Genomic DNA, 16,349 nt, shown 5'->3' with positions numbered 1-16,349 from the left:
GTCTTCGTGTTCCTTGACCCGCTAACATGCACCTGACAAACCCTGTTTCCTTGTTAAAAAATGCAACAATGGTGTCTACAGCATGCAGCTGGAAATTGCATTGGGATTTTCTTTTCACAGGTGTGAGGCAGCCAGAGTCCTGATGCTGTCAGTCAATCCATGACACAAGTTCATCTGCTGATTATTGCTGGAATCAACCTGCAAGTTTATCTGATGATTGTTGCTGGCCACAAGGGTTTGTTTGGAGCTGAAGAAGGTCAATCAGTTGCTGGTGGTGCTGGGCTCTTGGTCTCTCTCTCCCATGGCATTGCCTGGCTTTGACCAGATGGTCCCAAAGCAAGCCAAGCCAAGCCATGGATGCATATGCTGCTGGTATGCATGCGGCGAGGAAAGGGATGATGTACGTGCAGCTGGTGATGTAAGATCTCAGTGTGCCCCCCCACGCCCACATTTTGTAAGAGGTAAATTCACTCCAGCCTCGGCTTGTCCTTTTGCCCCCCATTTATAGTGCCTCTGCCTGCCTCAGCTGTTGCTGCAACTTGGGGCAGCAACTATGCTGCATGCTTTCAGTTTTTTTCTTTATCTCCTCCTCATCATCCTAGGCACACCACCCCCTGCCCTATCTAGGTTTTCTAGTAGAGAGAGGGAAGGGAGGGGCAACCCTGCCTGCAGACTGCCATATCAATCTTTCTAACATAGTGAGAGGAGAGAGAAACCAGAATAGACTCTAGAGAGAGAGGGAGAGCAATTTCTTTCTAGGATCTGGTAGGTTCATCCAAACCACAGGTATTCAGTCATCTTTTTTAGCTAGGATCAGTCAGTCAGATATTAAAATTGTGAGAAAGGCAGTGCTGTGCTGGTAATAGCGGGCGTACCGGATTCAGGATCTTGAATGCTCTGCGTCTCCTTTCTCCAGCCCTCACCTTCATCCATTCCATAATTCTATCCTCCTTTGTTCACGCGGCAGTACAAAGATTTACTGGGGTCAGTGAAATCTTGGGCCGCTGTAGCGCAGCGCCCACTCAACCGTGTACGGGCGACAAGTAAAAGCGTGGGATTTAGGGGCATGGCTCTGAGGTTTTTGTTGTTGACGCGGCAGTACATTTGGCCTTTATTCTACGTCTGTACACGACACTATAACAGTTGTTGTGTGTACGGGGTATGCTTTTTCCTGCGCTACGCATACTGTGCACGGACGTACACTGGTCACTGGGGCTCTTGCTCTCTAGTGTACAAACTTTTGTTGGGGCCTCTCGCCTGGCTTGGCTTTGCCTGTGCGGCTGTGCCTCGTGACTCTGTGGTTGTGATGGCTCTTGGTTGCCATGGGTGATGGAGGTTTGGTGGTGCCGCCGGTTGGTGTTGGTGATATCTCCTGCTGACGGTTTGGGAAGCACACCAGACGTTTCTGGTGCGCACACGCTCTGTGCCCGTGCACGTTCTAGACGTGCTGACTTCAGTGCTTGAAAAAGCTATGGCACTTTTTTCCCCCTAACCATGACTTGATGAGTTCGTAAGTACTTTGGAAGGTGGCGAAAATAGATACACTAGGGTTGCTCTAAGCAACTAGACAAGAACGTGAAGCGATATAATAACACAACTAAGCGAACTGTTAGTTTCCACGCATTAGGAATTGACGACTCGCAAAACCTAAAAAAAATGTTAAGCATACTCTCGAGAGACATAAGATCTTTTTCTCTTTTTTTTTCCATACACCTACAACTTTTATACTATGCTCACCAGAAACCAACCCAATTAAAATAAGTTATACATATACATGGTAGCATATTAATAATGAATAGGTTGATTGAGTGCCACTCGTGGTTTGCGCCGTGACCTACTTCTAGCGAAGGACGCGGATACTTCACCTCCTCTTTTCCATTTCATTCTTCCTTTTGTTTCATTTCTTCTTCCTTAGTCCTTACCATTCAATCCTTCTAGTGACAAGACGTCACGTTGGCAACCAACGTCCAACAATTCAAGCCTAGACACACAGCTCAAACCACCTCCTGTTATCCCCTCCTCCACTCCGTCGTTCCTAACCTTTTCGGTATCCTCCGTCTTTGCCCAATCCCTTCCCACCACCAGCCTACTGGGACTACGACCGGTGGTGCCTCAGCACCCTATTGGTTTGGCCTGCCTTCAAGCCATTCTTTAAGCTCAACAACAACTTCTTATTGGATCCCATTTCTTCTGCGATCTAAATCTTAATCCTTCTTATCCTTCTTCTTTTCTTCTCACCTTCCAACCGACGTCACGCTCGCCATCACCATAACAATCACACACTACTCGTACAAATTATACAAGAATTTCGCGGTTAACCATCCCGACCTCTACAAATACTCGTACCTCCTTGCAAAAGGGCAATCAAGCAACCATCAAACCCCAACATGTGACAATTGCAGAAAAGCGAGCAGCTTTGTATGCATACAGTGAAAACGAGGGAGGAAGTAAAAAAAAACGGAGAGGTGAAAACCCGAGTGTGCCCCTGGAAGGGCAGGAGGGGGGCAGGGCAGCCCCCAGGGCAGTACAAGACAGAGCAGCAGACAGCGGAGCGGGTGAACACCATCGCATCGCAATCGCAAGCAAAGCAAATCCAAGCGAGACCAAAGCGGCGACTCCCTCCTATCTGCAGATCCCCCACCACCTCCACCGACTCCTCCCATCTTCCCCCTCCTCCATTAATGGCCGCCACCAAGAACCCTCCAACCCCCACCTGACCTCCCCTCCCGCCTCCTCCTCCGCCGTCCGTTTCCCACGCCTCTTGTCTGTACGTTCGTTCTTGGTGCTGGTCGGCCTAAAGGAGGAAGGAAAGGGTGAGGTGGGGGACTGGGGGTGGAGCGAAGCGGTGGGGGCCAGGCCATCGATGCTGAGCTCGGCGTCCTCGGCGGGGGCGGCGGCGGGGATGGGGATGGGAGTGGGTGGTGGAGGGTACCCGCCGCCGCAGCGTGGGGCGGCGGTCTTCACCGCCGCGCAGTGGGCGGAGCTGGAGCAGCAGGCGCTCATATACAAGTACCTCATGGCCGGCGTCCCCGTCCCGCCCGATCTCCTCCTCCCCGTCCGCCCTAGCCCCCACTCCGCCGCCGCCGCCTTCTCCTTCGCCGGCCCCGCCGCCACGTCGCCCTTCTACCACCACCACCACCCGTCCCGTGAGCTCACCCTCGCTTCTTCTGCTCTGCTCTTACTAGCATATTATGCTCGTCTCCTTCTATCATATCAGGAATCTCGCTGAAATGGATGCGTGCTTGCTGGGATAGGGGCAAAAACAAATGGTGTCTTTTGGATTTTCTTTTCACCCTTTTCATTCGGGAGAGAATACATAGATCTTTTGCCGGCTTATTGGGATTGGTCTGGTATCATATAGTGTGCCGATTTATGGGTGCTTAAGCATATACTAGCATTTGTCTGTTTATATGGATCTTTGGTGTTTTCTTTTCCGTTTGCACAAGCGGTGGGATTCTTTATTCAAACTTTTAAACAAAGCAAAGCATCTTTGCATCGGGTTGGTCAAATGTTTATTTGTTTTTGATCTAGCTTCAGTACACCTTCTTTTCAATATTATTGAATGGATGGCGATGGTTGCGTGGATTGATTTAATGTGCCCCCATCTGTGGTTCCTGCAGTGAGTTACTATGCCTACTACGGGAAGAAGCTGGACCCGGAGCCGTGGCGGTGCCGCCGCACCGACGGCAAGAAGTGGCGGTGCTCCAAGGAGGCGCACCCCGACTCCAAGTACTGCGAGCGCCACATGCACCGTGGCCGCAACCGTTCAAGAAAGCCTGTGGAATCCAAGACCGCCTCGCCTGCGCATCCGTCGCAGCCCCAGTTGTCCACCGTGACAACGACGACCCGTGAGACCGCGCCCCTTGACTCCCTCACGGCGGGGGGTAAAACTCATGGCCTGTCTCTCGGCGGGGCTGGCTCATCGCAGCTGCACGTCGATGCTTCGAATGCTCACTATCGCTATGGCAGCAAGTATGGTTACACTCGACATCCCCTTTCGACTCTCATTGCCGCTATCAAACTGCTCATTGGATAAGGTTTGGCAGCATTGCCTGGTTTGGTTGCAAATTATACAGTTGCTACACTAGGTTTCCTTGCATGATTGGTTGGGGGCTTAGTTACTACCATATCTTTTGAGCTAGGCCCATTATTGATGATGCCATGCTTTCCTTTGGCTCTCTTTACACTTATTGCAAATTACACCAACTAAACTGAGCGTATTAACTCGAGGACAAAAGCAAGTCTGCCCGCTCGCTTCTTGCAGTTTTAGCCCTTATATTATTAATATATTAATCTTTTTGTAGTTTTATTGTAAGGTCAACTGCCTTACCTGCTATGCCCTGCCCCTGGCTGGTTCTGCCACCTTATAGATGTCTATAAATTTATATGTTCTGAAGAACTATGGCTGGCAGCTGCCATGTCCATGCCCTCTACAGTCTACAACATAGGCCTGTCTTTGAGACAAAATACCTTTTTGGGCCCCCCATTTTCTCTCTCTCTCTCTTTCACACATTGTTTTTTCATGTGTCCTGAAGATGCTATAGTTTTAAGTTTGTGAGGATGTGGGGATCTGCAATTGCAGTAACTTGAGATTAGCAACTTATCGTGCTGCTGTTGACCTTTTTCCTTTTTCCGAAACTAGACAGTAGTGATGTCCGATTTGAGTTGCTTTGTGAGCTTGATGTCCAACTTATCACCCCTAGACCCATTTCATTTCATTCGAAGCAAATCCATATCTAGCTGGTTGCTGTAGGTAGAATTATCATCATATAGTCGTAGCAATACTACTGGCCTGACAAATTTTCTGTCAGTTCACAAATATTTGTAGCAACTTGTAATTGTCATGTATCCTTAACTAATTGATTGTGCAGGTACCCTCTTGGAGCTAAAGCTGATGCTGGCGAACTGAGCTTCTTCTCTGGAGCATCAGGAAACTCCAGGGGCTTCACTATTGATTCTCCAACAGATAACTCATGGAACTCGCTGCCGTCCAATGTGCCACCATTTACACTGTCGAAGAGTAGAGATTCTGGTCTTCTGCCCGGTACCTACTCCTATTCCCAACTTGAGACACCGCAGGAGCTTGGCCAGGTCACCATCGCCTCCCTGTCCCAAGAGCAGGAGCGCCACTCTTTCAGCAGTGGAGCTGGTGGGTTGCTCGGAAATGTGAAGCAGGAGAACCAGCCGCTGAGGCCCTTCTTCGACGAGTGGCCTGGGACGCGGGATTCGTGGTCGGAGATGGATGACGCGAGGTCCAATAGGACCTCCTTCTCGACAACTCAGCTATCAATCTCCATCCCGATGCCTCGATGTGAGTTTCCTATCGGTTTCGTGTTACCTTTACCATCTCTCTCTCTCTTTTTTTTTGCTTGCTGCTCTGAATCACATTGAACATCGACTGATCATAGCGATCACCATGTTTTCTGCAGGCGATTGATAAGCTCGGCAGCCTCTAGGTGAGGTGTGGGGTGTTGTCTGACGAGCATCAGCATTGTACTCGCCGTTAGAGAGATTTTCTACGGAGATATTGATCAGCCATGGTGCCGCATGTCCTTCCTTTGCCGTAGTTATTTCCTTCACTGTATCCCACTAAGAACTCTTCGTAAGAGCAGCAGGATCCCTTATGGATCACTTGGAGGCATAGAACTCCCAATCCTGTTTCTAAGGTTGTACCACGCTTTGTACTGTACCCCAGAACCCAGAACACCGTTCGGTTGTCGTTGCAGTAGATGATGCAAGTGTTTGTGTGCTTTCCAGCAGCTTGTGCAATCTGTGAATCTGATGTCGAAATCTGAATTGCGGCATCCGGTGCCCCCAATCCAGTAGCCCAATGGTCGTCATGCTAGCTGATTTTGTTCCGATAAATGGATGCAGATCTGATGCTGGTTCCGTATTCGCGATAGCAGATACACCTTTTATTTAATTACTTGTTTATCTCCTCGTACGCATTCAACACGGATGTGACGTTCTGATGCGTTCATTATCTTCTCCTTTTTTAAAAGGACGCAAGACGGAGAAGAAGAAAGAAAAGAAGCAGCCTGCAGCGCTGCACGTGAGACTGGTCTCTCGTGCGCAGCTGAAAAGGGCGGAATGGCTCCGAAGTTCGCAGCAGCTTTTGTGCTCAAGCACAAAATATTGCACGCAGGGGCAGCTGGGTTGGGTGGCCGGAAAGGCTGTTGCGCCTGCGCGGCCTGCCGGCTGCAGCTGCCGGTGTTGGCGAGTAATTGGCAGGTGTCGCCTCCGTCTAAAAGGGAGGCATAGTCAAACGCGATGCCCAGAGCCACCAGCATCGGTACTCACAACGACGTCACGTCGTGCAACAAAGCAAGCCCACAGCGCAGCGGCGGCCATGCCTCTCCTCACCTGCATTGCATTGTTTGTTGCTCAGAAACCAATGCATTGCTTCTGCCCTGCCAGCAATCAACATGGCATCATAGTATATGATAGCAGGAGAAAAGAAACAGGCCATGCAATGCATGCAGCCCACAACTGAACAAAGCAAACACATGTCCGTCACAATCCATACAAGACCCCACTGAACAAGCAAACCAACGTCACAATGTAGAATAACTGAACCAGCGTCACACTCACAGGCACAATGTTACAGCGAAGAACACAAAGCATAAACACAATGTCCCATGGAGACGCTTCCTGCCGTGCTCGCATGTCCCAGCCCCGGAGAGCCTCCAGGGTTGACGGGATGATGCACGAGCCGGAACGCCTCTTATTCAAATCGCGAAAAAGCATGGTAATAGACACTAGTACTGGGCAACATCCGTCGCTGCAAAGGAGCTTGGCGGTTTATTGTCAGGGGAATGGTGGTGAAGTGTAGTTGTGACACTTGGGTGGCGTCGAAGATCTGCTTCTTCGAGCTTCAGCTCACGAGCTTCCTCGGAAGGAGAGTTCTATCACCTGGCATCTCGTATGGGCGCCGGAAGGGGTCTGCCGGGCCGTGCCACGCCCTGGATCCCACGGGCAAGGGGCGCTTGATGGCGCTGCCGTGGGTTCTAGGCTTCAGGTCTGTGAACCTCTCGGGACCCAGACCAGACACCCTGTTGGGGCCCATTGACAGCTGAGATAGCTTCTCAGCGAGGTCAGATGCACGGGAGCTCTGGTCCTTCGCAAGGTAATTGCCTACAAATCAGAGTTTGCAATGTTAGTCCGAGTAACTAGACTATGCAAACAGAGAAGAGAATGTTCAGAAACGGTACTCACCGTTGCTCCTTACTGCTGCTGATCTGGACCAAGACTGATTCATCGCGTTCGCCTTTGTCACTTTATGGTTAGCCTCTTGCGGCTGCAGAAGATAATAGATAAATATTGAGTTGCTGAAAATGTAGGAACCAACTATATGAACAGCGAAATAGTTTATATTCACCTGATGATCCAACTCCAATTTCCTTTGCACACCAGCTGCAACATTCACAAGTCAGAAAAAGTTATGAACTCCAGAAGCAAAGCCAGAAATCCTTCACAAGGAAAACTGAGTATGCCATGCCAGCCCGAATGTATTATTACCTGCTCTTACTGGAGCGTTATTGCTCAGGTATGAGTAATTAACTGTTGGCCTCCCATTGGGTACAGTACCCATGGAGTATCTCCTACCATTCTTCTGATCCACAGCTCCTTTAGCCCCAACTGTACAGATCCATTATTTTAACTTGTTAAAAAATGCAGTAATGAAAAAGAACATGAATATGCAGATCTAAAGGATGTTGAGATACCTGATGGTGGTGTTGATGCATATCCAGTTGATTTGAAGCGAAGTGAAGGAGGGACATAGAAGCATGGCTGCAAACACATGATGGTAAGGTCATGAAGTAAATTAATTCATCATCTAGTATGGAAATCTGTCAGATATATGACCTGGAAGAAGGGATGCTGCAAAACCTCCACTGCTGTTGGCCTTCTACGAGGATCCCATGAGCAAAGCCACTGTGGGAGATAATTTGTTACCCATCATTTACACTGGACACTTTAACAACAAAAAAAGAGCAGAGAAAGTAGAGAGTATTGAATGTTGACATTTACCGAGATAAGGTTGATTGCATCTTCACTTGCTGAGGGAATCACTTCTGAAAGATGAACGCTTTCACACTGTACAAATATGGCATAACACATTTAAGTAACACTAACAATCACTAATATCTTAAGTCTTAACCTGGAGTGAAGGAGGGAGGGAGGGAGATTCATCTCTATACCTGAGGAAACTGAAAACCGATAGATGCTGCAAGCTGCAGACCTTCAGGCCAAGTACGCTGATTTGGAGTGCCAAGAATGCCACAGATTTTGTAAAGTTCATCTGCTTCACTGAAGAAGATAAAACATAGAGCTATGAATAACCTTTCTGTACGGAATAATAACTTTGGACGAATATAATTAGTTTCTGTAAGGCAACTGTTAATCTATTTCTGACAAAAGCTATGCTGGCAAGTATTTACAATTTTCGATTGTAAATAATTACAAAATAGGACAGCCTTATATTCTGTTATCTTTTTATTAAAATAGCTAACTAATACTCTTCACCTATGTGGCGCACTTTTCCTAGTAAGCAGCCCCAGTTCAACATGGAGTGAATGTATATGTTCAATTGATTGGCAAGACATGTGTACCTTGAGCCAGGAAAAAGAGGTCGTAACGAAAAAAGCTCCGCAATTATGGCACCCATTGCCCACATGTCTGAAAATGCAATGAGGAATAAACATATTAATAAAATGGTATCGATTTACTTTCTTGATTTGTCTGGTAAAGGCATAAATATTCTCTACTTACCAACTGCTGCATTATAAACAGTAGCTTGAAGAAGAACCTCAGGGGCACGATACCTAGTTAAAAGTAAATATTAGCACATTTATCCTATTATTTGGTGCACTTTAAGCAACATAAGACTTGAAAAATAGCCTACCAACGAGTCGACACGTATTCTGTATACGGAGGTTCAGAAGAAATCTCACGAGCAAGCCCAAAATCTGCTATCTTGATGAGGTCCTTTGTAACCAGCAAATTTTCTGAAAATTGCATAACTTACAAGATCAATAATGAAGATTGATGTTTGATAACAACACTGAATACATTCCAGATGGGAACACATTACATGTACATTAAATAAGGACTAGTACCCCGGCATTTAATTATTTCTACTTTTTATTTTTTTGATCTTAATACACACAGGTGTTTGATTCCACTGAACACATCCCAGATGGGAACACATCACATGTACATTAAATAAGGATCAGTACCCCAGCATTTCGTTATTTCTACTTTTTTTAATTTGTTTGCTCTTACATACACACAGGTCCTAGAATCCATTGCCCACTACCATGATGCATTTCCTGGTTCTGTGAATCTCTATGCAACTATACACAGGGCATGAGCAGAACATTTACCACAGTTGCAAGTTTCATCAGTGTATAAATGATAGGCAAACTACTAAAAGAATCTGAAAATAACCAAATGGCAACCACAACATCCTTATCTAACTACAGCAATTTTAAGCTGAAAAGATGCAGCTTACATAGAAAATTTATAAGACAACTGTTCTTGAGCTCATGAGGACTGTTTTGCAACAAAAAGGACACAGAGCTCAACCATTGTAACATTAAATGTAAAAGCCCAGTGCAAAATCACAATATACCAGGCTTAAGGTCACGGTGAAAATATCCACGTTGGTGCATGTGACTCAGAGCTTGAAATATTTGAAAGCACCAATTTCGGACTTCAGTCTCCGAGAAGGCCTTCCCTCTGTTCTTCATCAGCTGATAGAGATTGCATTCCTAAAATCACCAGAAAGAACAAAAAGCACAAGTTCAGTCACTTTACAGACTACAAGCACAGAAACAATGCGTACAAGGGTTGCAAATTGTTCATACCATGTACTCAAAAACAAAGAACAGCATATCGTTCTCTCGTATGACTTCCTTGAGCTTCACGATGTTTGGGTGGTTCATCCTCCGCAGGGACTGATAAAAAAATAAGTAACTCAAGAGAATGCCACAGAACACATGATAAATATTAAACAGGTTATAAGCAACAATCACCTTCACTTCACGGAGGTTTATGCACTCTTCCCAAGAATAATATTTTTTCTTCATTTTCTTGATCGCAACCTATCAACGCAGGTGCGTTAAAGAGGTTTAAAAAACAGAGCAATGGGGAGCCAAACTGTGTAGCTACTGAAAAAAGTTAAGGTGTACAAAAGCAAAAGGAAAAAGGAAAAAGGGCAAGCCGAATGACATACCACTTCACCACTTTCTTTATTGATTGCGCGCCAAACACTCCCAAATGTTCCATCACCAACTTCCTTGATAATCGTATACCTGGAACTCAATACAAAAATTAAGGTAAGCAGACATCCAAGACAGCTTAGACAAGGATTATAAGTAATCTCTGATGATGGAGGATATTTACCTCTCCATTTTTTTAGCTGGTGGTGCACAAAACTGCCCTTATTTTAGAACAGTTGTATAGTCACAAACAAGACTCATATATGTATGACAGCAGTGTCTTTGGATGTTAGAACATCAAAGTCACTGGAGACTCTTCTCAAATCTCTGTAGGCAATACCCATGCTTTGCGACAACAAAATCTTGAACAACTCTGCTCTGAAATTAGCACATAATGGATCAGGGTATTGGAAAAGAAAAACAATTATGTTTTTAGTTTTGCAGAATAGAAGAATGATGTGTTTGATAAAAAGAATAGAAGAATGATGAATAGACCATGTCTAGGACGCACACATACCTAATGTTATGCCATCCCAAGCAAGCCTGATGAAACGTAACCAATACACACCAAACTTTGGACTGATCAAACTGAAAACTTACGGTGATAGGGTAGAAGAAAGCTAGCAGAAACAAAGAAAACCAGAACCTGTCAAGGAAAAAAAAGATGCATGAGAATAGGAAAAGGCAGGATATATAATACTAGTAGCTTCTCCAATGAAAGCATACCTAGAGCTTATATGTGACGAGAAAGCTCTAAGTGTTAGATCCAAGTGTCCAAAGATGTCTTGACGGTAACTTTTGCTGGCTGATCAGTGCCAAGACAAATATTACCGAAATGTTGCCTGAGAAACAGATCCACCATGCTCAAATAAGTGTGCTACAGCTGCACTGTAATCACTTGGCGACCCTAATGTCTGACAGCATGGGACCAGGCAAAGCAGTCGCTAAAAGCAGTGTGATCCTCAGGTGCAGTTGACAAAAGAGATGACAAGGAAGTCTCCGTAAAGACAAAACCTCCAGCCAAGAACTTCCTCGAGCAGCGAGATGTGGGATACAGAGGAACTTGCTGTGTAAGGGGTGTACTCCATATCCTTGCTGAAAATGCTATGACTCCAGCAGAGCGCGGTAATGAAACCTGCATAGAAGTATATAAAGTGGTAATTAAGCAACAATTTGGCCCGCTATGAACATGTGAGAAAGAAGCAACACGGGACAACAGAACCTAACTAAGTAGGCCACGCAAAACAGAAAGGAGCAATAAGATAGAATAAACAGAGCACAAGCATGCATGGATGCAATCAACAGTTCGTGCCAAGAGATTCTTCTACAATTTATAAAGTTGTATGTATCAATGGAATTATGCTCAAAGGCCTCAACAATTCGATTTAATTGATGTTTTCCTATCTCTCATGTTGAATGTCTTCGCATAAGAGTCCGAATTAGCAGATATACTTCTGATAAACAAAAGCAGAGGAACTGGGCGCAATTACAGGCACACCAGAATCTACGAGTACAAGCGTACAACACGATCACCAATTAGGCATCGCACCAGTAGTAATACACAATTTGAGCATAAACCGGTATGATCATTCACTGTTTCGTAATTGAGCATGATTACCAGAATGGGGACGAAACCCTAAACAAATCAAAGCACCGAAAACATAGCCCAATTTCACAAATCAAACACCCCACATGTTCCCCAGGCACAAAAATTCTCCACCCCCTGATTAACCTCCCACGAAATTTGAATCAAAACAGCCCCCCCGAGCTCACAAATCTCGCATGGATCCGACCACACGAAACGCGCCCCACATCCCCTCCCCGGATCTCACACGCACCGCACCGATCGGTCAACCACGCCACGATCCCCACGCGCCCCGATCGATCGACCTCGCCAAATTCCCACCCAGCTGGAGCCCCAACCAATCTCACCAGACCCTCGAGGCGCCCCTAGACGCTCCGCCCCCCCCCCCCCCCCAATTCGACGGAACCGAGCTCGAATTGGACGCACCTGGGAGCCTCTCGGCATAACCGCGCGCCGCCGCCGAAGGGTCCAGGGGACTTGCCCGCCGCCGCCTCCAGCGCTGATGGGGTGGGGGAGGGACGGGTGGGTGGGTCAACACCGCCGCGCGCGGTGTGGAGGAGGAGGAGCCGGGGAGGTGGGGGGTGGACGGACGGGTGGGCGAGGGACGGGTTGCTTCGGGGATTTTTCTGCCGCCCCCGCGTTTAATTTATCTGCCCGTCCGTTCCAACGTGGATCGTTTTTTTGCGTTTCAGCCCCTCTACGACTCGCATATCACAAAACTGGCCTCGCCGCGGTTTCACGCTGGCCAGCCGACCACATGCAGGACGGAGCCCATGAGGCCACGACAAATTATATCTTTCTTATAAATCGAGCTTAGATGAAATAAATCTAAACAAATTTTAATGTAGACCATATGATGAACTATAGTAGAAAAGTTTTGAGCTATATGGCCCCTACAGCTCCTTCCTAGTTCCATCCTGACCATGTGAGTGTTCAACACGCTTTCCGGATATTTGAAGTTTTGAACGTCAATATAGTGATATTAGAGCTGTATATAGATTTTTTTCATTCAGACTTATCTTGTTATCTCTGATTTTACCTAAAGCTGAATTTATCTGTCTAAGGCGGCACGTGTTTTTACGTTTCGATCCTTCTATATCTCTAGGATTCACGTATCATACAACCAATACCATGGCCTTTTAACGGCAACCAGCCGATCTCTCGCGAATATATTGATCCTAATGCTGTACATATTTTTTTCTTTCTATTCATCTTCTTTTATTATCTCTCTAATTTCACCCAATAGTTGTAACTTTTCACTTTCGCTAGAGTTCACCTAATTGGGTCTCTTCAACGGTGGCTAGATGACCACCTCCAAATTCAACGCTCTTTTTCCGAGTATTTGAATGTGAATATACTATTTTAACATAGTACGTAATCTTTCTTTTGTTTTATTTGGGATCCTCTCTCAATATCTCTCTCTGATTTTTTTCTCTCATAGTTATATTTTTTCAAAAAAATAAAATATAAAAGAACGTGCACCTAGTTTTTATCTAGATGAAACATATATCATGTCTTTCTTCATAACTCTAGTAACATATCCTTATATTTGCTTTCGTGGACTTGCCTTACAGGATTGCAGTCGATGAACGCGAGGTAATCCATGGGCTGCGGATGGCAGCATTATCAATGGCGGTCCAGGTACGACTGATCTGTAGTTTAGGTGGCATGATTAGTTTGATATGCTTTACAGTCAGCAATGTGTCATCTTTCCTGCATTTTCTCATAATATTTTTCGTTCTACCCACGCTGCACACAAGCATTTCGAATATTTCTGAAGGGTACATGTTCTGGTTCCACTACATCGCAATGAGTAAACCTATGGTAACAGTGAAACTTTTTTACACGACTGTACGGTAACTTTATCGGAACAGCTGAAAGGTAAGGAAGACACTTAAGACTTGGTTGAATGGCAATGGGACTGTCCTTACAATTTCACTCATGAAAACACAAGAGTGCAGTTCTAACAAAGATGCCGGTGGTGCGGCGAAGCAAAACAAGCTCAGGAACTAACAGCCCAGACGCTGACCCAACTGCCAATGCGTGTTCAACCCTCCCTACAGGCTACAGGAAGGAATGATCTCCAAAAAGCATACATGACAACTCCACAGGAACGAGCTACCATTCCTGGCAGGATCATAGAATCTCAAGCAGGCACAACAGATGTACAAGATATATCAGTTCAAATGAAAATTACAGTCTTCCTGTTTAACAGCTAGCATTTCCTAGTGCCGTGAGCCGGACATGTGAGCCGGACATGTTATTGCATTTCTTGTTGGACATGAAGGAAAGCAAACTGCTCTCAAAACCCAAACAGAATGGGTTCAGTAATAACAACACTAGTAATGTCATTCACGGCTAGAGAAGGGTGCTCCTTGTCAATGGAAATAACCAAGGACCTGCCCACCCACGTTCTGCCTGATTGCTTCCTCGTGATCCAAAACACCATTTGGAGTAGTAATCACAACATAGCCCCACTGCGAAGCAAACCACACCAAATAAAGAGGAAAGGGTGTTAATGATACCATCCTAAGCTACAAATGATAAGCATACTCCACATGTGAAGCTAAACTGAAAAGACAACCAGGGGCGGATCCAGGGACATTCCATGTTGTACTTAGACAGCAATGGAATTTGCTAAGTTCTATAGAAAATTGATATTGGCTAGTGTAAATTCTGTGAGATGACACCATGATTCTATAGAGGTAACATCAATGACTTTTTTTTGGACCCACTCCCAACCATAGAAGGGATGCCATTGGTGCAGGTCAGTACAATCAGAATGGAGTACCCCAAAACCACACACATGCACCACCTGATATAGTTGTCATCAGAGTATGTGCTTTTGCTGAATTTTCATGTCAAAACTGAAACTTTAATCGCAGTAGTTTTTGGAGGAAGCTAATACAACAAAATCTATGGAACTAAAATGACATGCAAATATCCAAAGATATGAGTAGATAAAATACCTGACGTGTTGGGAGCATCCGAACTCTGTACTGTTCTATTTCCTTAGCTCTGAGGTCTTGCCTGTAAGTAAGAGCTTTGCAATCTTTGATACGTCCATGAAGCTCCACATTAATTTTCCCAACTCTATGCGGATCAACGACCTCGAAGTTTTTGATATACCCTGTGAAGCATCAAACAAATCATGAGAACAAATCTTCAGAACAACAAAGGAAGGAATCCTGTAAATATGCAGTCTCAGAAAATCAGTTTGCAATCCGCACACTTAAGCGGCTAAAACACGGTAAAAGCACACCGCTATTCAATGTCACTTTGTGCTCAATTGAGCTCTGTTATCCATGAAAAATAAGCTGAAGAGTGCCTGGAGTTGAAAACTCTAACTGGTGGAAAGTCCTCAAAATGACGGTAATATAAGAGAGTGGGTGCATGCATGCCACTACAGTACTTCTTGGCTCTCAAATCTCAACTCTTTTCTAGTTCTCACAAATGATCCTCGAAAGTCAAAAGAGAGCTTGGTGGAAGATAACGGTAATATACTTGTTAAAATCTAACGAATTTGAATGTGGGCCTCTTGCCTTCATCCCTGTAATGACATTTGCCAACCCTGACACTGGACATGCATTAAAATTGGGGCCGAGATATCGGCGTCACCACATTTTATCAATGTACAATGAGCCGATAACAAGCATATGGTACTGAAGAAGCCAATTTGGATGTCGGCATGGCCTATATGTCTTGTCAGCCCAACCCCTCAAGCAGCACTACACTCGTGAATCGCCCAATACATACACTCGTTCTAGAAATGGGATCCATTACTTGGGTAACGACTTGAATTAGCATCGAAGCCCTAGTTTTGACACCAATGGTGAAACCCTAGTGTGCCAATTGGGCAGACCCACCGCACGACGGGATGAGGCGGGGTACGGACGAGGCGAGGTTGCAAATTGCAACTCACTACTAGTCCTAGAAAGGAAAGAGGTAACTACTACTCTACTCTACTACTAGTAAGGACTAAGGAGCGGAACACTCTCCATACCTCGGTGCTTCATGATGTTGAGGAAGGAGACCATGACGCCGGAGATGGGCTGGAGGAGCGCCGTCGCCTTCCCCCGGCGGTCCGCGTTGACCATCGTGCGCAGCGCGTCGTTCAGGATCCGCCGCCCCATCGCGATCCCGTGTCCACGGCCGGTGGATCTGCTCGCTTCTCCGTCCGCCGCCGCTCGCGCTCACGTTCTCTCGGTCTCTCCTCCCTAGGCAGCCGGCGGCGCTCTCGAGCGAGGGAGGCGAGGCGAGGCGAGGGCACGCGCTCTCCTCTCAGAAACTCGGGGTGGGCCTAGGCCTTGGCTAGCGCTCTGTTTCGGCCTGTGGAGGCCCAAATCTTGAATTTTCCAAGGATGTCCACTGGGCCGGTGCAGTTAAACGGGCACGTGTTATATGGGCCTAACTCGGTTCGGTGGGGCCCAGTTGCAGCGCTGCGAGAGCCGAGAGGGCTCCCACCATTTCCCCATTCGCAGGACGCGGCGGCGGCTTCCCGCGCACGAACCCCGTTTCCACCCCATCGTTTTACCGCCATT

The 16,349-nt window shown here is 46.3% G+C and overlaps 3 protein-coding genes across 3 annotated transcripts; 1 reads left to right on the top strand and 2 right to left on the bottom strand.

Annotated features, from left to right (window-relative positions):
* Positions 1-2,489: 2,489 nt before the first annotated feature.
* On the top strand, positions 2,490-5,756 carry LOC117852359 (growth-regulating factor 5). Its single transcript, XM_034734414.2, has 4 exons — positions 2,490-3,146; positions 3,621-3,972; positions 4,872-5,311; positions 5,430-5,756. The coding sequence occupies exons 1-4, from the start codon at positions 2,864-2,866 to the stop codon at positions 5,435-5,437; spliced, it is 1,083 nt and encodes a 360-aa protein (XP_034590305.1). The 5' UTR covers positions 2,490-2,863; the 3' UTR covers positions 5,438-5,756.
* A 696-nt stretch (positions 5,757-6,452) lies between these two features.
* On the bottom strand, positions 6,453-11,134 carry LOC117852358 (cyclin-dependent kinase F-4). Its single transcript, XM_034734412.2, has 18 exons — positions 10,950-11,134; positions 10,741-10,869; positions 10,408-10,601; positions 10,238-10,316; positions 10,038-10,106; positions 9,870-9,959; positions 9,635-9,773; positions 8,906-9,008; positions 8,773-8,825; positions 8,613-8,679; positions 8,202-8,310; positions 8,032-8,097; positions 7,867-7,935; positions 7,725-7,791; positions 7,519-7,638; positions 7,379-7,413; positions 7,216-7,297; positions 6,453-7,134 (listed from the first exon to the last, which is right to left on the bottom strand). The coding sequence occupies exons 3-18, from the start codon at positions 10,413-10,415 to the stop codon at positions 6,875-6,877; spliced, it is 1,416 nt and encodes a 471-aa protein (XP_034590303.1). The 5' UTR covers positions 10,416-10,601; positions 10,741-10,869; positions 10,950-11,134; the 3' UTR covers positions 6,453-6,874.
* A 2,767-nt stretch (positions 11,135-13,901) lies between these two features.
* LOC117852363 (small ribosomal subunit protein uS8my) lies at positions 13,902-16,066 on the bottom strand. The gene is made up of 3 exons (XM_034734418.2): positions 15,812-16,066; positions 14,778-14,938; positions 13,902-14,285 (listed from the first exon to the last, which is right to left on the bottom strand). The coding sequence occupies exons 1-3, from the start codon at positions 15,939-15,941 to the stop codon at positions 14,187-14,189; spliced, it is 390 nt and encodes a 129-aa protein (XP_034590309.1). The 5' UTR covers positions 15,942-16,066; the 3' UTR covers positions 13,902-14,186.
* Positions 16,067-16,349: the final 283 nt, after the last annotated feature.

Source organism: Setaria viridis, chromosome 4 (assembly GCF_005286985.2).
Source record: "Setaria viridis chromosome 4, Setaria_viridis_v4.0, whole genome shotgun sequence".
Classification (NCBI taxonomy): Eukaryota; Viridiplantae; Streptophyta; class Magnoliopsida; order Poales; family Poaceae; genus Setaria; species Setaria viridis.
The sequence above is the reverse complement of the archived record's forward strand: the minus strand, read 5'-3'. Positions and strand labels throughout refer to the sequence as shown.